At 33.1% G+C, this 26,719-nt stretch overlaps 1 protein-coding gene across 1 annotated transcript in view; it reads right to left on the bottom strand.

Annotated features, from left to right (window-relative positions):
* The window catches only part of LOC114327624 (head-specific guanylate cyclase), a 42,735-nt gene that overhangs the window by 5,663 nt on the left and 10,353 nt on the right, over nt 1-26,719 (bottom strand). Inside the window, exons 2-12 of the mRNA XM_050660062.1 lie at nt 16,698-16,968; nt 15,752-15,828; nt 15,430-15,512; nt 14,920-15,280; nt 13,325-13,449; nt 12,654-12,865; nt 10,201-10,380; nt 5,388-5,526; nt 4,718-4,884; nt 3,422-3,565; nt 3,134-3,288 (exon numbers count right to left, since the gene is read on the bottom strand). Coding sequence (XP_050516019.1) covers nt 3,134-3,288; nt 3,422-3,565; nt 4,718-4,884; nt 5,388-5,526; nt 10,201-10,380; nt 12,654-12,865; nt 13,325-13,449; nt 14,920-15,280; nt 15,430-15,512; nt 15,752-15,828; nt 16,698-16,892 — 1,838 coding nt within the window. The 5' untranslated portion in view covers nt 16,893-16,968. The remainder of the gene's footprint in view (nt 1-3,133; nt 3,289-3,421; nt 3,566-4,717; nt 4,885-5,387; nt 5,527-10,200; nt 10,381-12,653; nt 12,866-13,324; nt 13,450-14,919; nt 15,281-15,429; nt 15,513-15,751; nt 15,829-16,697; nt 16,969-26,719) is intronic.

Raw genomic sequence — 26,719 nt, 5'->3', positions numbered from 1 at the left:
ATTATCCGTAAGGCGCATAAGTCCAATTTTACAAATTTTTTTGCTTCTCATAGAGTGCCTACCTAAGAATATACCCGAACTAATATACTTCATAAAAGACCCTCAGTTCTAATTGCAAGACGCAAGAGTCTTGCAGGCTTAGTCTTGTTCTTGCTCAAATCTTGCACGGTAAGTCTTGGTCTTGGTCTTGCTCAAATTAGGCGGTCTTGGTCTTGGTCTTGGTCTTGCGAAAACGCAAGAACAAGACCAAGACTGCAAGACCAAGACTGATTTTGGGCAACACTACTTATAATGTTTTAGATTTTTCCGTTTATTGATATACCCTGTTCTTCCGCTGATAATACTTCCTTAAAAATAGCTTCGCTGTACAGATTAAATAACAATGGGGAATACACACAACCTTGTTTAACACCTCTTTTGATTTCTATAGTTTCTGTTTCGATTTTCGATTCTGACCTCTGCTATGTGATTTCAGTATAGATAGACAATAACCTGCCTAACATGCATTGCTAATTCTGACCTTAGTAACCCATCATACATAATATTTCACAAAAGAATATTACTAGCACAGAGCCCTGTGGTACTCCTCCAGTAATTTTATATTCTTTCGGACCAGACTTTGTGTCATACTAAAAGGTCTATCATTGAACTAGCTAGTCACTATCCTGCTTAGATATGTCGTTACCTTTATTTCGGTAAGAGCTAACATAATGTAATCCCAGTTAATGAAGTTAAAAGTATTTTTGATGTCCAATGTGGTCACCAGACCACATTGAAGTTTCTTCGTACTCCTCTTCCATTTGACTCATGCGATCGTCTCCTTAGCTGTGTTAAGGACAAGATTAATCTCATTCAGTTTTGAGTGACATTTTCGAAAACCATACTGATTGCTGTTGAACAGCGGTTCAACTGCTGCTTCGGTTCTTTGATAGACTACTCGTTCCAGTATTTTGCCAGCTATGTCTGGCATACAAAGGATAATAAGATGATAGTTCATTTGGTGGTTTCTTATCTTTTGGGAGAAGAACTAGTCTTTGTTGCTTTCACATGTGCCGGAAAGTAGTCACCTTTCTTAAAGTATGTGTATTGTAAGCCTCCAGGAACATTGCTGGTGATTCATTGATGGCTGTTTTTAAAGCGGTGTTTGGGAATCCATCTAAGCCTGGAGCTTTATTATTTTCTACTCTATTACACGCCTCCATCAGTTGATTCTCCGTGGTCGACGGGATTTCTGTAGCTGCACATACCTCGATTGGATGAAACAAGTTTTGTTGAGGGAATTGCGCAGTAATTCTAGGAGGGAATTGCGCAGTAATTCTAGCAGGGAATTGCGCAGTAACTCTTGATAATTCTCTAGGAGATGAGAGCATGTAGGTTTCGGCATTAAATGGCTTTTCGGGTGTGTCATGATGACCATCTTATATGGTTACGGATCATCCTCCACGTCCATCAAGTTAGCAGAACAAAGTCAGCAGAACACAGTTATTATTATACCATAATTAAGTGTAAATAAAATGCAAATTTAATGTTCTAAACAAAATTTATTGCTCTTTTTTTTAAGTTATCGCATGTTCTGCTAACTTAATAATCAAGCTAGTAGAACAGTAGTTCAAAAATTGATAAAACATTTATAATTGAATACCAGAGTATTCTTTTAATTAAATGCAAATTTAATGTTCAAAGAAAAAATTTATTGATCTTTTTTAAGTTATCGGATATTCTGCTAACTTGATAATCAAGCTAGCAGAACATGCGATAACTTTTTTAAAAATGGCAATACATTTTTTCTTGTAACATTAAATTTGCATTTAATTCAGAGAATACTCTGGTATTCAATTATAAATGATTTATCAATTTTTGAACTACTGTTCTGCGCTAGCTTGATTATCAAGTTAGCAGAACATGCGATAACTTAAAAAAAGAGTAATACATTTTTTCTTGGAATATTAAATTTGCATTTTATTTACACTTAATTATGGTATAATAATAACTGTTCTGATGAATTTGTTCTGCTAGCTTGATGGACGTTCATTCTCCACCTCATTAATAAGGCCCATTGATCATCGTGTGTGTATACAGGGTGTAACAAAAATACAGGTCATCAATTAAATCATATATTTTGGGACCAACAATAGTTCGATTGAACCTAACTTACCTTAGTACAAATATGCCAACAAAAAAAGTTACAGCCCTTTGGCTGTGACTTAATTAATTAAATTATTACTGTGGTACGCTTAGTTAAACACAATGTTTTTAAAACTTTTTTGCTTCTTAATATTTTTTCGATTAACCAGTTTTAATCGAGATGCGACTTCCTTTTTAATATGTTTACAGAAAAATTTTATGAGGGTTCTGCGCCTTTAAACCCCCCAAATGTTTGTGTACGTTCCAATTAAACTATTATTGCGGTACCATTAGTTAAACAGGATGTTTTTAAAACTTTCTTGCCTCTTAGTATTTTTCCGATGAGGCACCTTTTATCGAGATGTGGCTTCTTTTCTAATATGGTTCAAAATATACCTCAAACTGTAAACCTATATCCTATAAAATATACCTATAAACCTCAAATTTATAAAAAAAATTCATATTATTACCAGGTCTCTACGATCGTACGTAACAGTATACAAATACGAGTATGTGGTGGATTTGACAAATATTCAAAATATCTCGATAAAAACGAGCTTTTCCAAAAAGTACTAAGAGGCAAAAAAGTTTTAAAAACATTGTGTTTAACTAATGGTACCACAATAATAATTTAATTGGAACGTACAAAAAAGTTTGGGGCAGTTTAAGGGAACAAAACCCCATAAAACTTTTATGGGGTGCACAAAATTAACTATAATTTATTTTTAAAATATTCCTGCCATAAGAGTGCCACGTCTCCATTTTCATTAAAAAATCTCTAATAGTTTTTGATATATCGGAAAAAATCGATTTTTATCTTGTAACTTCAAAGGGCTCTAACTTTTTTTGTATGCTCATTTGGACTAAGGTAAGTTAGGTTCAATCGAACTATTTTTGGTCCCAGAATATGTGATTTAATTTATGACCTGTATTTTTGTTACACCCTGTATATTTATGTATAATGATATACACTGAATTTGAAAATGATTGATAGGACGGTTTTACTTACACAAAAGTAGTAGGAGAAATATTAATTTTTAACGGTTCGCTGGTGGATTCAAACTTATTTGCTATAGTGACGTTATGCCCAAACATACAATAACGAGGCATCTTGACACCAACGACGCCAGCCAGTACAGAAGCAGTGTGGATACCTATTCGCATCTGAAAGAAGAAAAATCAAAGGTGAGATGACAAACTTTTTATTTACAATTTGTTAAATAATATTGACAAAGACCCTTAAGACTGTTTGTTTCAAGTTAATCTATTTAACCTATACTAATAATATGTCACTTACTTTTATTGGTTCTCCTTGGTGGGTTTGATGCATTGAGCACGTTTCTATCATCTTGAGTGCCATCCAAGCGATTTGTTGAGCATGTGTGTTGGTTTCCTTATGCAATCCTCCAGCCACGCAGTAGGCGTCTCCGATAGTCTCTACCTACAAGTACATTTTATATGATGCGGTTGTTGTAATATAAATATTAACAAATAGGTACCATAAAATCAACAAACTTGTAAAATAAAAAATTAAGCAAGCCAAAGATTCTTGGCCGAAGAACTCATATAAAGAAATAGAAGACTTCAAAATTAAAACGACAGTTACAACATTCTACAGGAAAACATTACCTACTTAATCACTTTATTTAACAATATTTATAACGAAGGAAAAATACGAGATGATTTTTTGGAGTCATTACTTATGACATTACCAAAGAAAAGCAGACTCAACAAATGCAGTGATTTGAGAATAATCAGTTTGATGAGCCACATACTTATGGATAATTTTACGAATTATACAAAATCGAAAGATCGTTTATATTTGATTCATTGACTTCGAGAACGCATTCGACCTAGTGCAACATGACACGTTTTTCGAGTGATTGCAGGTAGCAAGACGATATAAGACAATATCATATTTTATTACAGGGAAGCATCGTCTATCCAAATTGGAGATAGTCGTACTGAAAAACTACCCATCAAACTTGCAGTACCACAGGGTTGTGTTTTGTCACCCAGGCTTTTTAGTCTATACTCTGAAGAAATCTTTAGGGTGGCTTTGGATGACATATAAGAGGAAGTAAGACTGAGCGGCGAATTAATCAACAGTATCAGATATGCTGACGATACAGCTGTTCTTGCAAAACAAATACGACAAGATCTGCAGATATTAGTAAATCTAGTCAGTGAAGCAAGTTATGGGAAAGGCTTTAAAATTAACATTTCAAAGACAATATAGATGACAGTTGGAAAGATTAATATAGATCAAGGTTCACTTTCTCTTAATGCAGAGGAGATAAAACAATTTTAAATACTTTAGAAACTGGATATAAGGGACAACACATTAGAAATATGTATCATGAAAATTATTGAAGAAAAATGAGACTAAAAAAAAACGTAAAAAGGAGTAGCCAAAAATATGAAATGGAATAGCAAAATAGACATTTGTCAAATAATAAATAAAGAATTGATAAAATAGAACCAACAAAACACAAAAAGCAGTTGAAAAGAAAAATGGGAGCACACAATAAAAGAACTTGTTATCTACAAAAGTAAATATAGTATATGTTCGTATAGGTATGTAAATGATTACCTTATATACATCTATTTGACCGCAAAAAATATCAAATTTGTTATATAAATTTTGCAGCATATTAATAACCATCATAGGTGTAGCAGTGGAACAAATTGAGGTGAATCCCACAATATCACTAAATAGCATAGTGACGTCTTCATGTGTTTTTGCTTCTATTGTTTCTCCTAAAAAATAAAAACAAAATTAAATAAATAATCATTTTGTTGTAAAACGAAACAAGAGCCGTCTTATATTTCAGTTCGTTCAGAGAGCGCCATAAGCACCCTAACCGGTTTCAAACCTTATGTATTAGGTTATCATCAGAAAGTGCATTTATGATTATCTCTGAACAAACTAAAAATTGTGCTGTCAGTATCAATTCACAACGAAATAACATGATATGGGTATCGTGGCGACATCTGTTCAAAACAAGCGAAAGTTTTACTTTTAATAAAATTAAAATAATATTAAAAATAAATCTTTATTGGGATCAAGTTTTCTGGTAACACCTTCGTGGTTTCTAAACTTTGATAACCAACGAATACTAGAGCAAAGAAGGCTGAGAGATATCTAAAAAATGCATCTCATTTCTAGCATGTCTTGCGCGGTAAAATTCCAACGAAAAACAAAATTATTTATTATTTTTCTGGCATATTATGATCTTTGGGTTAAAATAAAAAATATTTACCAAGCCACAAACGCTTTGCGATATCTGGTGGAAATATCAAATGCAACAGACTGACGTTTTTCTCTCGTTCTTTATCTACAGCTCTGTTTCCCTCTTCGATGGAACTCTTAAGTTTGTCCATTCTTCTTCTTAAACCATCCTAAACAAAAATATCAAACATATGCAAATGGTTTTTATATATTATAAATACTTACAAAATAAGGAAGAGGAAAAACAAAGAACAACTATACAAGGAAGTGTGGAGTGAAGCAAAACGGATTTAAAATCGTACCATTTTCTTGTTTTCTTGGAAATAGGGTTTTCAAACTGATCTTTCTTCTGTTGGTTCAGGGTTTCCTGTCAAAATTGTTTGAGGTTTGTGTGCTTAGCTTAGCTTGCAAAGATATTTATATGCTTCTTTCAGGTCATTACTTTTAAGGTTAATTTTCCTCTTCTACTCTTCTGCACATTTCAATCGCCCCCGTCGCGTCGTGAGTCTTCAATTGCTATTATTTCTCTATTTCTTATGTCTATATATTTCTTATGTGCTTAGTTTGTTTCTAATATGGCTCATTTAGCTACATTCTTCATTGCATAGTTCCGCTTTTTTTCTTTGTTTTCTTTTTATCTAAGGTCCTCGTTTTAGTGTGAAATCGTTAAAATAGATAAAATGCCCCCACTCCCAGAATTCAATTTTTTTCATTTTTTTTACATTATATGTGATTAAATAATAACACAGGACACAGCCTACCGTTCCCACTCCATCCCTTTCCCATAGAATGTAATTTTTCATCCTTATTTTTTTTTTCAGTGAGCTGCAATATTTTTAAAAATTTGTACATAAGTACAATTTACACGTATAATTGATTTTTTTACAAAACTTGTCTATTTTTGATTTGACTTCTAGGTTAAGTGCATATAACCTAAAAGTGCATTTTTTTTTCGAAAAAAGCTTATAACTTTTTTTGGAGATGGCTGAAGGTCCAATTTATTTTTTATTTTGTGTATTTTATCAAAAAATTATATTTATGACTTTTTTAGATTTTTCCATAAGGTGCGTGACTTTCAAAAACCCGACAAACTAATTTTTTAGGGGCTTTGGGGATCTTCAAAATAGATCCAATCAAGGTTTTATATAGGGTATATATAATTTGAAGTAAGTGAGTCCTTAGAACATTCAAAAATTTACGCAACACCGCAAAACCCATAAAATAATTGAAAACATGTTTTTTGGGGATTTACAGGTGTTTCGCTCAATTCTTGAATATCCTAAAGCACTCAATTGATTCAAATTATAACTAACCTATAAAAAACCTTGATTGGATCTATTTTGAGGTCTATAAAATGGAGAAAATCCCCTAAATCTCATAATAAATTAGCTTAACTGGTTTTTTAAAGTTTCGTACCGTAGGTATTTAAAGATCTGAAAAAATTAGAAATATATTTTGTAAAAAAATCTGAAAAAATTAGAAATCTATTGTTTGATAAATTACACAAAATAAAAAATAGACCCGAGCCATTTAAAAGAAAAGTTATAACTACGCTGTTTTAGAAAAAACAAGCTGAAAATGCGAGCATTATCATAACGAAAACTTTGTTTATTTACGTATTTTAATTCCTAATATGGAAAATTGCTATTATGAAAAGTTGTTTAGTTCATCTCCACTTTACTCTTGATCGAAATTCATATTTTTTATATACCTCGTATAAAATTAATAAAATTTTATATATGATGGTTGGATCATAAATCTTAGAGCATATAGAGCTTTTACGAAGAATAACTTTTCTTCGTGAAATTAAAAATAAAAGAGTTATAAATGAAAATGTTGTGGTATCCATAATTTTAGAAAAATCTTCAAATATTTTTTTCCATTAGAAGGATGTAATTGCACATATCAGACCATAATTTTTTATTTCAAAAAATATTATTTCATATAGTCGGTTCGCTAAACTCAGACACAACTGGCTAGTGATTTTATTCAATAATTTTGCCAATTTGGAAAAAAAAAATTACTAAATAGTTAATAAGTACTAAATAATTAGTAATCTTGCCAATTTTGGCAAAATTGGCAAAAAACAAAAAAATTACCTACTAAAATCACTAGCCAGTTGTGTCGAGTTTAGCGAACCGACTATAATAACAGTTTTCATTTCATAACGAATGGAACAGTCCATTTATCATTAAAGGGGAGGCCGTATACTCGTATAGACCTTTTTAAAGCTGTTAATAAATTATTGCTTTTAAAATATACTCAAATTGTATTTTTGAACATCTTATTTATTTTAGATAATAATTAAATTCACTATCAAATGTCATTGATATTTTATTAATACTTAATTTAACATTTAGTTTGACATTCACGAAGTGTCAAACTCAAATGTAAATAACCTATGCTTTGCTTAACAAATCGAGATTAAAAAACTAGCCTACTTACTAGCAACGATTTCAGCTGAGGTATAGTGTGTCGGCAGAAAATAAATGGATTGTGACGTCACATTTTAGACATTGAGGTCGATTATCTCGAAGACGGTTAGAGATATCGAAATGCCGTTTTCAGATTTGGATTCAGAAGAAAAAACTACATAAGAATCCATCGATAAATCTGATTTCAGTATTGCAGGAGCGGCAACGTGATAACACACAGACTTTTGCGAATTTATAAACGAAAAGTTTTCGTTGAAAATTAATTTTTAGGTTATGTACACTTAATTTACGTATCTATAAAAAATAAACAAGTTTTGTAGCAGCTTGAAGAATGTGTATAAATTTTTTGAAATTTTTAAATTGGTTGAAACCTATCAAAAAAATAGTAAAAACAAAAAAAATGACGTTTTTGGCGGTAGTGAGAATGGTGGGCTAAAGTTGCCCTCGTATTTTTGGTCTGATTTTTCAAAAAGTTCTATTTTGAAACATTCTTAGACCAGGGCGCATCTGTAAAAATATTAGTACATTTGGACGTTGAGAGGTGACTAAAATTTTTTTGCAGAAATTGCTTGAAAATAAATCAAATAATGATATTTGAATTATCCTCCCTCTCAAAAAGGTCCGGAACATTGTTTAAATAATCAAAATGTCAAAAAATTAAGGAAAAATTCGATTTTTTTCTTGGTTTTTTGATTATAACTTTAAAAGTATTCATTTCCGAGAAAAGTTGTACTGACATAAAAGTTGCGTAATTAAATTTCCTACAATATAGAATTAGTTAAAAATTTAAAAAATAGTCACCCTTGTTGCAAAATAGCAATAATTGTGAAAAAACCATACAAAAACAAGTATTCGCATTTTACGTTTTTCAACCATTTATGCTACACTTAGGACCTTCATATTTCACCCAGAAAAACTTCATGATACAGTGAAACAATGCTGTAAATTTCATTAAGATCGGTTCAATAAATTTTGCAAAATAAATTTTGCAATCCAGCTTTCGCAAAAAAAATTAATTTTTTCAAAATGTTACAGCACTGAAAAGAAAGCAGATAGCAAGTTGAAAATTTTCTTGCGTATAGAAGTGTACTGTACCTTTCATTTGCAATTTTGCAAAATTAAAATCGATTAACACCACGGCGTCAGGAATTTTTTTTAATAAACATTAATTATTGGTGCTACGCGCAGGGCAGCGGATAGTTTGCTCTGATTGGGCATTCCAATGACCTTTGACAATGATTGATACATTTTAATTTTTATTACATTTCGATATAAACTAAAAATAAATTTGTTTATTGCAAAATAAAAACACATACTCTATCTTTTAAAATAACACTTTTATTAGCAAAAACTTTCTTTGTTCATATATTTTAACCTAAATAATAAAAGTTTATTGTTTTTAAACATATGCAATTGTTTAAACAATATTTCACAAACAATAATAAAATTAGTTTGATTTTTGTGGAATTAAAATATTAAAATACATCAAAATATAGAGTAAGATAATAATATATTAGATAATGATTGGAAGAAATTTTGGTGGAAATCAACTTGTGTGAATCGAACACCGCTGTCCTGCGCGTAGCACCAAAAATTATTGTTTATTTCAAAAATTTTCTGACGCCGTGGTAATTAATCGATTTTAATTTTGAAAATTGCAAATAAAAGGTACAGTACATTTCTATAAGCAAAAAAAAATTCAACTTGCTATCTGCTTTCTTTTCAGTGCTGTAACATTTTGAAAAAATTAATTTTTTTTGCGAAAGCTGGATTGCAAAATTTATTTTCCAAAATTTATTGAACCGATCTTAATGAAATTTACAGCATTGTTTCACTGTGTCATGAAGTTTTTCTGGGTGAAATATGAAGGTCCTAAGTGTAGAATAAATGGTTGAAAAACGTAAAATGCGAATACTTGTTTTTGTATGGTTTTTTTCGCAATTATTGCTATTTTGCAACTGGGGTGACTATTTTTTAAATTTTTTGCTAATTCTATGTTGTAGGAAATTTAATTACGCAACTTTTATGTCGGTACAACTTTTCTCGGAAATGAATACTTTTAAAGTTATAATCAAAAAACGAAGAAAAAAATCGAATTTTTCCTTCAATTTTTGACATTTTGATTATTTAAACAATGTTCCGGACCTTTTTGAGAGGGAGGATAACTCAAATATTATTATTTTAGTTATTTTCAAGCAATTTCTGCAAAAAAATTTGAGTCACCTCTCAACGTCCATCTCAAAACAGATGCGCCCTAGACTATCTTCCATTGTAGTGATTTTAGTATCGACTTACGTACTTCGCCTTGTTTGTTTTATGAAATAACCGCCCCACACTCCGTTTATAAATATAAAAATAGAAATATCGAAATCAATACTCTACTAAAAAAATTAAACGTATTTAACATACTTGTGCTCTGGCTTGCTCTCCCACTAAAATAACATCTCTAGTGGCATCGTGGAGAGGTATGTCGGAGATGAAGAGGCCACTTCCGGTGAGACCCTCCAGCCCGTCGATGAATGGAGAACCAATAAATAGGATTGAGTTCGATTCCAGGCAAAACACCATCTGACCTTTCAGTTTCAGATCCTGGAACAAAACAGGCTTCGTTAAAGGGGGAAAATAATTACTTTTCAATTTTGTTTTCTCGCGTATTTATTTTACCGCTTACGCCGATAGTCGATTAGTTGAGAGATTTTCTAAGTATTGGTAACAAACAATTAAAAAAAAACAACTTCAAATTTTATTCAGCTATGGACGCAAGTGAAAAAAGTAAAAATCTCGAACACCAATTTTACCGATGTTATAAATTGCTTAATAGACATTATAGTCCAGAGAAATAAGCAAAAAACCTTCTTTAGGATTTTAAATAATTAAGGTATCTGACAACTTTTTTAGTTATTATAAACCTATAGAAAGAAAACCTACCTGTTTCCTGCCTAAAGTTCGGAGCCGTTTCTTAATTATTAACAATTTAGTGCAAAAACGCGATTTTTCAATTTTCTGCACCCCATTAAACAGTTAAATAGTTGACATAGAATTACAGTTTGATTTTTTAGAAAATTCCACACCTGTAATTTTGAACCAATCAAAATGCGTTATTTTGACAGATCACCATGGCAACGGAGGTATTTTATCGGAAATTTTTTGCTCGTGGGGTACCCAACAGCGAATTATAGTGGAAATTTTTTGACGTTTACAATAACAGAACATTTTTGACAGAGTCGTTTTTATTTGTTTACATAATTTAGTTTTGATTCATTTTCTATCACTTGTAGTTACTCAAAACTTATGTAAAATTGAAGAATATACTATTTTCTATCTTGAAATGGTACTCCCATGCAACTACAATGAGTAGAAATTACGAATTTGAAAGCCTAAATAATTGCTGACAAAGCTATGGCGCGCTATTAATCTGTTCATGCAGCTTTGGATTTTCAAATGCAAATTTGGTGTGGAATTTTCTTACCGAATACCACGCGAAGTCAAATTAATATCCGGAAATTTTTTTTTGATCATGAATATTTTTAGAAAATTTCCCTCGTCTGCGACTCAGGAAATTTTCAAAATATTGATGATCTCAAAAAAATTTCCCGAAATAATTTGACCTCTAGTGGTATTACTAGTGAACATTTTAGAACAAAAGCTTTAAAATGGCGATTTTTGAAAGTTAAGTCAGTTTGTTGCTTCGAAAACTTCAAAATAAGGCAAAATTATTATTTGTTAATAACTATTATTAAAATTAACCTAGATCTTTGGAATTTTACCCACAGTTGCATATTAGGGTACTTAACAAGCCCTCAAAATTTGAGACTGATTCATTAGTTTAAAAGTTATTCTATTTGTTTATCGCAAAGACCATTTTTGCTATAACATAAGACAGAAAAATTAGAGATAGGACAATGAAAGCGGGTGCCCAATGAAAGTAGAAGATTTCTACTATCAATACATACATTTTATATTCACAGAACCCTCTACGAATTTTCAAAATTGTAGTTAAAATGGTGACAAATCGTGGTAAATGAAGGAGTAACCTACATATCCGCGAATTCAAAAATTAAACAAGCAACTTCAAACTACTATAATTTTTTATATCTACGCATCTACTCAATGGATTTTGACCTTTCTTTTTTAATTTGTATATACTTGTTGTGTTGGGGAAAATTATGTTTTCAAAAATTTTTTAAACAAGTTAGACTGTTTATTAACTAATAAATTTATAAACAAATTTCATATTTAAATACCAGATTTTCGAATATGTAAAAACACTTTTCTACGAACAACATTTTTAAAGTTATTCTAAATGGTTATATGCATAATAAATGGAGTTTTATCTAGATAATGGGGCAGGTGATGGATGTATATTGCTGTCTTTCCTTCTAATACTGTCATTTGGCAACCTTAGAATTGTCATATCTTCATTATTTTCTGTATTCTGTTATTGAAAAAAAAAAAGGAATCTGGGTAAAGGTATGTGGCAAATTTTGAGTGTTTATTAAGTACCCCAATATCTAATTTTAGGTGAAATACCAAAGTTTTAGGTTAATTTTATTAATAGTCATTAACAAATAATTATTTTACCTAATTTTGCCATTTTCTAAGCAACTAATTAAATTTTTAGTTTTCAAAAATCGTCATTTTGAAGTTTTTTCAATGTTTGAAAAAAAATGAAATTTTGTATTTTTAAGTCTAACTATTTAGCTTTTTAATATGGTGCAAAAACTCTAATAAATCTTGTTTTTTACACTAATTTGTCAATCATTTAAAAACTGATCCGAACTCTTTGCAGGATTTTGTCCTTATTGGTCTACAATAACTAAAAGAGTGTACAGAAATCTTGAAAGCCATCAATAAATACTAACCTCTGCAGCAAATTCTTCAGATTTCGCAAATTTCTTGATACTCAGCAGGAATGGAGTGTTGGCTCGTTTAACAATTTCGTCAAATGAGAGCGTAATATTCCTTGGTCTTTGAAATTCGAAATACGTTGCTACTGAAGCCCCGCAAGTTGTCAGAAACTGGCCAAAAAGGCGCATAAAGCCAGTTCCCAATTGGACGAACTCCAGACGATAATCTGAAACACGTTTTAAGTATAAAAAATAATGTATCCAAATATACAAGGGTCATTTGTAAAAAAGGTTCCTTATGCTGCTAAGATAGAGTGCGACGTGCTGGGAGAAATCTGGCAACACTGCCTTACACGTCAACTCTCCCTCTCTCTTACCCCACTTTCGCATCGCTGCATTGCTCAGTGTCGGCCTAGCAGCTTTCGAAGATGGAGGTCCCGGTCGCTGTTATCGCCAATATGCAATTCATGTTGCGATACGTTTTTAAATGCAAAATGTATTTCACCTATTGACATGCATCGTCAGTTAATCGAATTTTATGGGTAAAAGTGCATATCTGTTCAATATGTTCGCAGATGGTGTAGAGAATTCAGTGAATATCGGAGCGGAAGGCCTTCAGATTCATCGTGAATTAGTTTTGTTAAGAACTTTTTCTGTTGCTCTGGTAATTGGTGTATTTTACATACCTAAGACGAAGTGCCATGGAAAAGCTTTGCAAAACGTGCTCACTCCCATTTGTAGGTTGTTGCTTGTGTTATCTGGTGCAGAACATATATTAGATTTTGATGACGAAATCAGTTGGATTTTGTACCTGAAAACATATATACCCAATAACAAATGTAAGATAGGCAGCTCTATTCCCTAACTTTTAATAAATAGAATAGAAATGATGAAGTCGAATCGTAATTACCCGAAATCGGAATGTGAAATATCTATCGTGTGGTTTTCGTGTTTGGATTGGCATTCCGTTACTGACATCGTAATCAGTGTAAATCGAAAACGCCAACTACTATTTGACGCGCTCAGGAGGAGGTTGCAAAACTGCACTACAAAGTGAAATAAGTGTTCTGTGCGAAGAAATTTATCAAAAAAAGAAGCAATTTTGGTTTGTTTTCGATGGTTTTGGTTAAGTTTGACAAATTCAACACAACAAGAATAAAACACAAAAGTGTTTTAAATGATTTTTCTTGTGTTTTTCGTTTGAAATACACAAAATACGTTCAAATCTACATGTTCTACCAGTAAATTAATTAGAGTAGCAATGCTTAAAATGTTTAATGATTTTTAATAACCTTGATGTTGAAATGGCGGAAATGAGAATGCTTAGGGCTTAGATAGATGAGTGGAGTGACAAATACGGATACAATTAGAAATGAGTATATTAGGGGAAGTCTAGGTGTGACACCAATTGATGCCAAAATGAGAGAGCATAGGTTAATATGGTTTGGTCACGTTCAACGTCGAGACGTTAATCACCCAATACAAAGAATAGCTGAAGTGCAGATTCCTGGAAGGAGTAGGAGAGGAAGACCAAAGGAGACCTGGGGGAGACGATAAGGCAGGACATGTTGGTAAAGGGGATTGACATTGACATGACCCAAGATAGAATTGTGTGGAGAAATGCAATTAGGAAAGCCGACCCCGGGATAAGGCAAAGAGAATGGTGATGATTAACCTTGATGCTGTAAAATTATTGGTATATAAAATTAAATATACAATTATAAATAACAGCACAGCCTAAAATCGATAATTGATTTAACGAATTAACGTCAAAACAACAATAATCATGCCAATGCGCAAGCGTCAAGACCAATTACAATGTCTAAATGTGAGCTCGACAGGGCTTGTCTAGTTGAAATCAATTTCTACCCAAAGTTCCGATAGTAGAGATCGAGATGAGTTACATAATACCAATTCCTATTAATTCCGATCCGACTTGCTAACTTCTACTCGATTTGACTTATTTCTATTCGATTTGTAATTACAGAATAGACCTGATTATTTAAAAAATATAAAAGTGAATATTTTACAAAAGAAAAGCCTTTAGGAATCAACTAATAAACAATATTTGAATCATCTGCGATGCTGATGATTTGATTTTGATCAAATAAAATAACTCTTTATAGACATAAGAAGAAAGGCTAGTAGTCCTGTAAAGGCTACTAGTCCTGTGGCCAAGGCTGTTTCTTGTGTAACCTTATAGCTCCTGGACTATAGACCTATAAGACTAAAATGGTTGAATCGGTATAATGAAAACTAAAGAACACATTTAAATCATTACCTAAAATGCCTTTTATCCACGCTGTTCTGCTCTAGCTCAATTTCGACTTGAGTATTGTAAAGAATCCTTGCGATAGCCTTCAAGCTTCCAACAAACAAATAAGCAATGGCAGGTTTTTCTGTTGAGAAATCCAGTTGCAAGTTTTTTTCGTTAATGGCTGTACAAACGAACGCTTCAGTTTCGTGCTCGCTCTCGCGATCATTTTCTTGGTATTTGAGGACATCATAGACGCCATCCAGAGTGGTCAAAAACTCATTGAGATCACCCCCAAGGCAGATGAAAGCACGTTCAGTTCGGCTGTTGAGAGACGCGGCTATTAGTTCCTGACCCAAGTTATCGAAGAATGTATTTATATCTATATCTGCAAGAGAAGAATTATATCAGTGATAAAATAATCTGCTACACTACGTACGTTCACAAGATAAGCTCGAAAGACACGAGGTTGCTGGATGTCAAGTGTCTCTCGAGCTTATCTTGAGAACGAACTTAGTAGATTAAGGCCAAACATACCGTTTTCGCATTTGACCATATCATAGAGGTCTTCCAAGTACGCATAATGTGAACAACTGGTGACACTTTCTGGTAGAGGGTCTCTAAAAATTGTAAACAAGCGTTAAACATCTTTGGTTTTTATTAGTATTTAGTAAAAAGATATACATATAGGTATAGATATATAAAAGAAAATGCTAGATATGAGAAAATATTCATACAAAAAAAAACATTAAGACTGAAGGAGCTTCAGCAGCCCAAAAGGACTGAAGTTCACCAGCGGAAGATACAGATTTCATAATTAACCATACACAATTAACCATAATATGCAAATAATACTTACAGACAACTATATTTATAACGATTGGTAGGTCCCTCCTTTATTAACAATGAAGTCAAACCCTGTTGGACAGCTTCATTCTAAAAAGAAACGTTTATGTTAAAAAAAATCAAACTTTTATTATTTTCCCATAGGGAACCATTCTCGTTGGAACTTTACCGCGCTGAGCAGATGGGACGTGAATTGTAAATTGTAGAATTCCCTCATCTTCCTTAGTCTCAGCATCCGTATGGCTTGCAAATTGTAGAAGCCTCGGAGGTGTAACCAGAGAAGGTTCCCATTGTTTTCATTCTGGTGGGGTGTAGAATAGCATTATGTTGTTTTATATGCCATTAGAGTGAAAACTTAGTCTTTTTGCTAGCAGTTGCCGCTAGGGCATCTATGCCATTTCGTTCGTTGCAATCCGGGACTGCACGCTGGGTTTGTTTTGGTTGGATCAGGGAGTGCAGCATATGTGCCTCCTAATGAGAGACTAATAAGTTTCGAAACCGGTAGGGGTGCTTGCAGCACTCTCTGGTTGGACTAGAATATGGTTCGGCTGTGTTTTCGTTTTGCAACTAAATTGAAAATGGTTATTCATTTTTATTATTTTGTTTATGTGTCCACCAACACTCCATCTTGTTGCTCTGTGGAGATCTTTTGCCTTCTTGAACCACCTAATTGTGTTATAAAGTAAAAATTATCCAATCTTTGTTCATTTTCCATATACACATATGGTTCACGTTCAAATCTGCAGCAACCTGCTTTACTGACTTAATGACCCCCTTCGAGTTTGAGCTCTTGTTTTTTGCACGTCATTCAAATGCATCCTAGGAATTTTGGACGTGTTTAATAGCTTATTGTTTTATTTTTTCAGCAAAGTGAAGGTGTAAACTATTCAGTGACCTAAGCTGTACATATAAATTTTCTATTCTAAAGAATTAGAACTGAAATAGAAAAAAATGATTACCGTTGGTGACGTAAGAATAAGTATTGCTTCGTTTAAATGCTTTAAGTTAAGAGTATTGCGGTCTTCTTCGAATTGATCGTCGGTAATTTGAATCGAATTTTGTTTCGTAGTAAAAGTTCGTTTTAGAGCTGCGCCGCCTCCACCGTTTTGGACCGCCGTTGACCCCGACGGGCGGCGAAAAGGGCAGGCCGTCATCTTATCTCAACCCTCGAATGTGTTTTGTTTGTTCGCTACTAGAAGGATTTAAGCTCCGCTGTTATCATTTTTATACCTGGAACAATCAATAAAGACTTAGTACTATCAATTTTATCGAGTGGTAAGTGGTAAGTAAACAGTTTATGTATGTGGTAAATGAATTTTGATAGTGATCTTTTTTAGTAGCTGTATTGACAACGTTTTAATTGAGCGGGGTAGATAATCCGTGCTGTATGACGTGTGGAATAAATTGCGAAGAAGTTAAGAGTGGAGATCTTGACAGAAAATAATCATTATGCCTGCTTAAGAAAGTCTATAAAATGTATTTAATCAGAAATTAGTAACTAGAATCGCTTTAGAAGAGCTATGAACTTGGATGCAAAAAAGCCATCCAAAGACGCTGTCATCATGTTTACAATTTCGTGAAACCTTTCTCCATCGGCTGCTGTGCGAAATAATTCGTCTACTGTGTAGTTTTACTCTCTCTAATCTGTCATTCAAAGCCTCTCTTAAGTTTTCAATAGAGTATACATTAAAAAGACTGAGTAACAAAACACAACCCTGTCGTAATCCACGTTTGATGGGTAGTTTTCAGTACGACTATCTCTAATTTGGATAGAGGCTACTCGATTGTAATGTAAGTATTTTGGTAGTCTTATACCGTAGTAAGTCCTGCTGACCGCAGGCAGTCGAAAGGTGTAGCGTGTTTTACTGTCGAAGTCCTTCTCGAATTCGATGAAATAAATATAAACGCATTTTCGGAACTCACAAGTTGTTTATAAGAGAATCTAGAATTTCCAAATTGCTTTTTTTTTGGCTTGCTCTATTGCTTTTCTGACTTCGGATTTCAGTGTACTGAAGGCTACAGACAAGAATATATACCAGAATAGGAGGATAATGCAGAACTATTGTATAGTGAGTTCCAAAAACAATAAAGTATGATTTTGTGAAAAAAGAAATCACAATGGATGATCTGAAAATTTAGACATTTTAGTAAAAAGGCTTAGATTCTGCTGCGAAAATTTGTTGGTGGTAAATATTAATGAACAAGAAATCAAACTCAGTTACTCCAGAACAGTGAACTTATCCAGAATACTATTCATCAAGGCACAATAATATAATCTTTTGTTAATTTATAATATGTTACTATAATATATTTAAGTGAAAACCAATAATAATAATTTGATTCATACTATTAGCTATACAGGGACACTGTTATTTTGTACGAAAGTATCCAAGGCCTTCAAGAGGTGTTGCTGTTGCTGTGATTGCTTAAAGACAACATGAAGAGAGTTGCAATGTTGCAACATTAGATATGCGGATGACACTATCATCTTAGCCGAAAATATTGGGGATCTTTAGAGGCTGGTGACCAGAATAGCGGAGTTTGGACAAGAATACGGTCTAACAATGAACCACAAGAAGACAAAATTTATGAGAATATCGAAAACTCGGATTTTCGGATTTCTAACCACGTCGACTTTGTTTTATGGAATGGAAGCATGGACCTTGAATGCCGCGTCAATGAAAAAACTAGAATCATTCGAGCTATCGATGCACAGAAGGATTCTGAAAATATCGTGGACAGAACAAGTCATAAACAAAGAGGTTCTAAAATAAATGAAAAAAAAAAAAAAGAAATGGAACTTTTAAATACCATCAAAACAAGAAAATTAGAATATCCCGGATATATTACACGCGGAGGGAGATACAACTTGCTCCCATTGATTATGCAGGGAAAGATTCAAGGAAAACGAAGCATAGGGAGACGCAGAATATCGTGGCTGCGCAACCTGAGAGAATGGTATGGCTGTACATCAAATGAACTTTTCAGAGCAAACGTCTATAAAGTCCGAATAGCTATGATGGTTGCCGACCTCCGTCGCGGAAATGGCGCTTAAAGAAGAAGAATATTAACTGTCTATTGACAATAGGTTTGAATTTTTAAAAATGTAATTTTTGGTAATTTATGTTTAACATTTATGTTATATTAAGATATCATTTTTCACATTTGTTCGGAACAATTTTGTTTTTTAGTAGACTATCATACATTCCAAAAGTTACTGTGGACAATAAATAACTGTTATTAACAAACAAAATCCATTTTTCGATAGCAAATAATAAAAAATAGCTCCACAGTGAAAAAACAATTAATCACAAAGGACCATAAATTGAAAGGAAATATTATATTTATTTTTATTTCCCTCGTGTTTCAATGGGCACTGTTTAAAAACAAATTGTCCTATTGATTTTATATAGAGAATAACAAACACACAAACTTTCAATTCCAACTTTAAATGGTAATAAATTGCCAATATAAATGTAGTATTTATGTTTTTGGAACTGATGGAAAAATGCAAAAAAATTAAAAATATATACAAACCGTTTTTCGTATTTCGAATTTAAAAAAATGTGTTGGTGTAATTTACGTTAAACATTAAATCAACTGCCTTGATCTAGCTGTTCCTGTGTTAGAATTGCACTGGTTATTTCGGAAATGCCGAAAATAAACTCTATAATAATCAACATTTAGTTTTTGATCGGTAATTAAAATATTTAGTTAGAGAAATGTGGAAAATTGCTACACTAAACTCGACTTTGGAAAGGAAAGTAGCCGAAGTTAGTATGCAATTTGAAAGAAAGTAAAGAAAGTATAGAATAGGAAAGGAGAAAAGAAGAAGAATATAATAGAGCACCGGTTAAGTAAACTCGAGAAATAAGAGACACAAAGAAGGTGGGATTCGAGAGCCAGAAAAAGGAATAAAATTAAAACCGATTTTTTCCTGAAATAATTTGGGCGTGAAAGAATAAGAGCGGAAAGAATAAAATAGAAAGTTAGATTTATAATCAATAGGAAAATTCCAGTAGCTGGCTGTATACCATAGTTAAAGAGCTCATCCAGAAGTAAAAAACTTCGAATTGTATACAGGGACGTATCTTGCCATTCCTGCGCCCTTGGGGAAATTCAATGCTCTCCCCCAAACATCGCTTAGCTTGTACTTATGAAATGCCTGCAAAATTTCTAATTGGGATGCCGAGCCCAACTGTTCAAACAACCCGTTCATATGGAATTTAAAACTTCCAATTTATCTTACTATTTCAACAGCGTCCACGTCTTTGCTGTATTTGAGGCCAGAATATTTTGCACAATTTTCCAAATCAGAGCCTGTTGTTTTTGCAGTGATGACCCTGATAAGAATCCAAAATCTTTTGAAACTTTTTTGTAGGCCTCTGATCTTTTACTCATTTCGGTTATTAATTTGTCATAAACCAAAAAAACATTCTCGTTGGAATTCTTGTCTTTGAGGTATGAGGTAGCTCTCATCCGTGGCCATTTCTGATGATAAGGCTTTAACTCTCTTAGTTCGTTTATGTGTAAATGAACTCTTAATACCAATTTCATCACATGTTGATACAGCTTTGGAAATTATATCATCCACACCATCATCACGCCGTTTCTTAATATTCTTGGACAGGCCATTCAACAGTTTTGATGCAATGTCAAGAGACGTGTCTTTAGCTTGTAATGACTTGTTTGGACAATCAATTACAATGCTTGAAGCCCCAAAAACAGTTTCATTAATCTATTCATGATTGTTGGTCATCTCATTTGGAGCAGTGTATAATCTCTTAATGTTTTTGTCACGAGAAGTGATGGCCTGTCTTTGAAGACCATCGTGTGTCACTGTGTCCCTTCAGAGTGCTACCCAAATACTTGTTAAAACATCCCTATCGTATCGTTGAACCACTGGCAAAACAGATTATACTCTGTACGATACCAAAAAAAGTAATCATCATTGGGGATACTTTTGCTGCATGAACACCAACCAAATTCAAGCTGTGCGCGGTACATGGCACAAATCTAGCTAAGTCATTGATGTTGCCAATATGAGTTTGTACGCCGTTGTAAATTCCTGCCATGTTCGATCCGTTATCGAAGCCTTGGCCACGACAATCATTTACGTCCAATCCATCTTCCTTCAATTTTGTTAGAATTTCATTTGAGATTCCTTCACCAGTTTTCTTGTGGCTAACAATAAAATGAACAAAACTTTCCACGATTTCAGCCTGACCACTAGAGAAATCAATGTATCTTATGACTTGACTCATTTGTTCGGAATGCGAAACTTCTGGAGTACAGTCAAAGATGATAGAAAAAAATACTTTACTGATTTAATTTTCAACAAGATATGTGAGCGAACTTTATTCCCAAGAAGCTCAATTATTTACTTACGTATTCAATGTGTTGTTTCAGTTGGGGGTGGTAATGGCTTATAAGTTATAAGATCCAAAGTGCTCAAAAACACACCACAGTTTTGATCGGATATTGAATCTGATGACCACCTAAGAGGTAAATTGTTTTTTGTACAGTGCAAAATCACATCTACAACAACTTTTAATATATTTCGCCATATTTCCACCTCCATGTTGATTGCTTTTTGAAAATTTGCATCTAAACATAAATTTTTCTTGAGTCTCACTTCTAGTTCCTTCCATTTCAGATAACAATTTCTGTGAATTTCTGAGTTTTCACGTAGTTTAACATTAATAACGTAGTATTAGCTTGCAACGCTGCAAACCATCCAGTTAACAAAACTTAAAATCCTTATATTACAATTATTTTTATAATGTTACTGACTACTGACACCGTACAGGTATTTATGTATTCTCTTATCTTTTTAATTTTGCTAGAATACGGTATCATATTTTTTCATCAAAAGTATGAAAAGTGCTTAGTTTATAAAATTAAAATCTTGGATTTCCTAAAAGTTTTTCTTCCGCTAATTTTGCGCCCCCTCTTATTTATGTATGTATAATCTCTTAACGTTTTTGTCACGAGAAGTGATGGCCTGTCTTTGAAGACCATCGTCTATGTATTTATGTATTCTCTTATCTTTTTAATTTTGCTAGAATACGGTATCACATTTTTTCATCAAAAGTATGAAAAGTGCTTAGTTTATAAAATTAAAATCTTGGATTTCCTAAAAGTTTTTCTTCCGCTAATTTTGCGCCCCCTCACTCTTGCGCCTTTGGCGGGCGCCTCTTTCGCCAACCCCTAAATACGTCCCTGATTGTATACTGGAATAAAATAGTTTATTAAAAAACTTCTTAAAATGTCATCCAACTGCACTGCAAAGCGTTTTCGATCTAAATTAGATCATCTTCAGTACATTCTGATAAGTAGATGAAACTAGCACACTATTAAAAGTAGTAACCTCAAAATATATAGTTTACATAGTATTATTTAACAAAATATAGTGACTTCAAATCGATGTAATTGTTAAGAAGAGGAAAAATTCCCAATTTTTTTATGTCCTTCAAGTTTTAATTGTTGTTGCTGTATGTTGAGCTACACGGTATTTATTTCCTTTCCAACTTGGTGTTTATGAAAACAAGTTACAGAGAGCTTAAAGAAAACCTTTAAGTTTAAAACTATTATGTAATTAAATCAAAACCGTTCAATCGCAACACCAAAGCAAAATTGTGCATTTAAAATGGATATTCTGATAAAAAATCCTGCGTAAATTCATTTAGTTTTTTCATTATAGGAAATATATTTTTTTATGACCTAGGCCCCTCCCAACTCTTTCCGTCGATTTCTATTATGAGTAACATACTTCCACTTTGTTTTGGCTATTCTTTTAATATCATCCACCCATCTCATCTGTGGTCTTCCTCTCGGTCGTTTACTTTCGTAAGGTCTCCAATATTTTATTATGGCATACCAACACTGTGCCTTGCAAAATTTCATTTAAATTTGGTCATATTTGCCTTGATTAGGGTCCATGTTAAAACATCATACTTAGGTCACATACTGACAAACAATAAGTACCAATGTACTCAACTAATAGTGAAAACAAGATCGAGGGCAAGGGAGAACTATGTTAGGAAAAGACTATCGTGGCTAAGAAACATCCTACAATAGACAGGGTTAAATTTTGAACAGCTAATAAGAAAAGCTGAAGACAGAGAAGAGTTTGCATTTGCATTTGTAGTAGCCAACCTCTATTGAAGAGATGGCCCTTTAAGAAGAAGGGTCCATATTTGGCATCCATATGTCATTTTAGGAAGTATGCATACTTTGCTCGTAAAATATTGAGATATTTTGCGTTTTTTAAGTATCCAATCCAAAACAAAATTTATTACAAACCTAGTACCTAGCGTAAATATCAATATTGGAGACAACGAAGCAGAGCTGGTGGAAAAATACATATACCTTGAACACCAAATAAAGATTATAAGAGACAACCAAACATGCGAACTACGAAGAAGAATAAACCTAGCATGAGTAGCCTATGTAAAACTCAAAGACACCTTTAAAAGCGATATAGCAATTTCTTTAAAACGTAAAACATTTGACCAATGTGTGTTACCTGTGATGACCTATGGTGCCGAAACTTTGACATTGATAGCTACAACTTCTGAAACGCTGCAAATGAGTTAGAAATGAAGACTTAAGACGAAGAACAGGAGTTACCGATATAATTTTCCAAATTGCTACACTGAAATGGAACTGGGCCGGACACGTCGCTCGAATCAGTGATGAAAGGTGAAGAGATTACTTGAGTGAAGGCCGAGATTAGACAAAAGAAGTAGAGAAAGACCCCATACTAGTTGGACTGACGATCTCGAGAAAATGTCAAAAAATTGGATGCAATGTGCTCAAAATAGACTACAATGGACAAAAATGAGGGAGGCTTATGTACATCAGTGGACGCAAAGGGCTGGGTGACGATGATGATGAAGTATCCAACTTAGTTTTCCAAATCCTGCCCATGCCAGTCTTGCTCTTCTAGCGATTTACGCACTTTGGTGTTCTTTGTCAAATTTATAAATTTGGCCCAGGTAGATACACATATATTCTTGAATTGTTCTTTTTCATTGCTATTCATAATTATACGTCGATTCAATAAAATTGTATTTTGACTAGGAAAGTTTTGGGGCAGTTCTGATTTCTTCCATCACATATGTATTTTGGGCTGCTGAATCCGAATATGAGGTTTGCGGACAAAATTTCGTGACGGAACATTGAAAAAATAGCGAAAAAAGCGTAAAATTTTTGCTTTTTCTCGATTTTTTGCTTAAATATCGAAAACTATTAACTTTCAGTAAATGATCTGTTAACAGAAATTAAAGTAATTAAAATTCTCTACAAATATCACTATTTACTTTTTTTTCAGACGAACCGTTTGGTCGAAAATACAAGTTCAAATTTCTCCTAGTTTTCTGCACAAATAATAGATGTTAGTTTATTTGGTATGTCTCTTGTGACAGCTTCCATGAATACATTCCATCCTAAGAGGCCGGGAATATATCTGCTTTTCCGTTAGAACCACAGAAGATCAGGCAAGATGGAGTCACAGTTTCAGTTGGTATGACCATTCCCTTCGGATCTTTTATCTTAATTTCTGATAAACCTTGAGGTTTTGTCCTTTTAAAATAAATTAGTTGAACAGCTCCCTGACATAAACCTCATGCGCGGGTTTCGTTTTTAACCGAGGAATGGACTGGTTAGGAGCTACTGCATGTTTTGGAGCAATACAAGAAATGCCACTTATGACGTAAAAAGTGTGGTATCCGCCAATTGTATGTACGTTAAAATCAGCGTCATCGTACACCTGTTGTGTAAACACGGCTGGTCAATTTTCTGCGGATCGCCTGCGAATGCTGACACTTCCAGGCGAACAGCTTCTGTATAGGATGAACAAAACCCCAAAGAGGAAACTACATCAAGAAAACGGCCAACCTGCAAGGAATGGTGAGAGGAATTATCTGGGCCTTACTGCCGCTACAAGACTTTGAGCAAGCGCGTTGCTTGTCTGAAAGTGTCAGCAATCGCAGGCGATCCGCAGAAAATTGACCAGCCGTGCTTTACACAACAGGTGTACGATAACGCTGATTTTAACGTACATATAATCGACGGATACCCCACTTTTCACGTCATGGGTGAATTTCTTGTATTGCACCAAAACATGCAGTAGCTCCTAACCAGTCCATTCCCGTGTTGAAAACTAAACCCGCGCTTGAGTTTTATGGAAGTCAGGGAGCTGTTCAACTAATACATTTTGAAAGAACAAAACCTCAAGGTTTATCAGAAATCAGGATAATATATCCGAAGGTAATATTCACACCAACTGAAACTGTGACTCCATCTGTGCCTAATCTTCTGTGACTCAAAGGGAAAAGCAGAGACATTCCCGGCCTCTTTGGATGTAATGAATTCATGGAAGCTGTCACAAGAGACATACAATATTCATATTATGAACTATGTAACATTTATTACAGAAAACTTTGTACTATACTATTTGTACAGAAAACTAGGAGAAATTTATCAAATGACAGCATTCTAATAAAAAATAATGTTTTGGAATGTAAAAAGTGGCTTTTGCCGAGATAGTTAAAAATTGGCAATTTTCAACTTGCACGTTAGACCGAAGGGTTCGTCTGAAAAAAAAAGTAAATAGTGATATTTGTAGATAATTTTAAGTACTTTAATTTTTGTTAACAGACTATTTACTAAAAGTTAATTGTTTTCCAGATTTTAGCAAAAAAGCGGAAAAAACAGAATTTTTGCTCTTTTCGCGATTTTTTCCATGTTTCGTCCCGAAATTTTGTCCGCAAACCTCATATTCGGATTCAACAGTCCAAAATACATATACAGGGTGGTTCATCTTATTCGCCTCGGTCTCTGTAAGGAAAACCACTTGATATTTTAAAAAAATTTCTTCACAGAAATATACAGGGCCTTTAATACTACAACTTAAAAATAATGTGAATTATACAGGGTGTTCCAAAAAAGAGTGGTATATCAAAGTTATATTTTTTCTTATGGAATGCCCTATATCTGATGACATTATTGAATTGACCTTAAAAAATAAGCTATACTTTCATAAGGGTTCCCTATACCTAAATACAGGGTGTTTTGATTTATTTCGATTTTTATAAAAATGTAAGGTTTTAGAAAAAAATAAATATCTACGAATCTAAGAAGCAGTAACAAATTCTTTCTTGGATATTAATAATAGACTATTTAGCATACTTAAACAGATGCTTATTGCAACAAAATTTCTTACAGGGTGGTCAAAATATGAGATTGTTCTATTAACAAATTCAAGCTGTAATAACTTACTTATTTTAAATGGAACACCCTGTATTTTACTAGTCTATCGCGTAGAAAATTTGCTTAGCTTTCAATTTGTATTAGGGTTTCATATACCTATCTTTTTACAGGGTGGTCAAAATATTAGATTGTTCTATTAACAAATTCAAGCTGTAATAACTTACTTATTTTAAATGGAACACCCTGTAGCTTACTAGTCTATCGAGTAGAAAGTTTACTTAGCTTTCAATTCTTATTAGGGTTTCCTATAGCTATCTCCCTTAATTTCTTAAATATTTAAAGATTTCCTAATTTGTAAGCTTTAAAGATTAGAATTACATAAGTACCTATGTCGTGTTTATGTACAACACATCACCAATACCGGCAGTATACTTAGACGAGATACTGTCAGTAATAATAAAATTTTCATTGTTATCATGTAATCACACAGAGTGTTGTATTATTTTAGTTGATTTTGGCCTACATGTGAAATTGAATAATATGTTTATTTTAAACTGCATACCCTATATTAGATGCCGTATTCTGGAAGATATTTAAATTATATTTCATTCCGTATAAGTATTTTCCATATCTTAACCCAGCGGTTATTAAGTAAATTTAAGAACACCACTTTTTGTTTGAATCTTTAAATCGCAATTACAAACAATTAAATGCAATGGCTACTTTGACGAAAACGAGCCTATTGTACAAAAATATGTAAAAATGG

Source organism: Diabrotica virgifera, chromosome 9, assembly GCF_917563875.1.
Source record: "Diabrotica virgifera virgifera chromosome 9, PGI_DIABVI_V3a".
NCBI classification, from domain to species: domain Eukaryota; kingdom Metazoa; phylum Arthropoda; class Insecta; order Coleoptera; family Chrysomelidae; genus Diabrotica; species Diabrotica virgifera.
The sequence above is the reverse complement of the archived record's forward strand: the minus strand, read 5'-3'. Positions and strand labels throughout refer to the sequence as shown.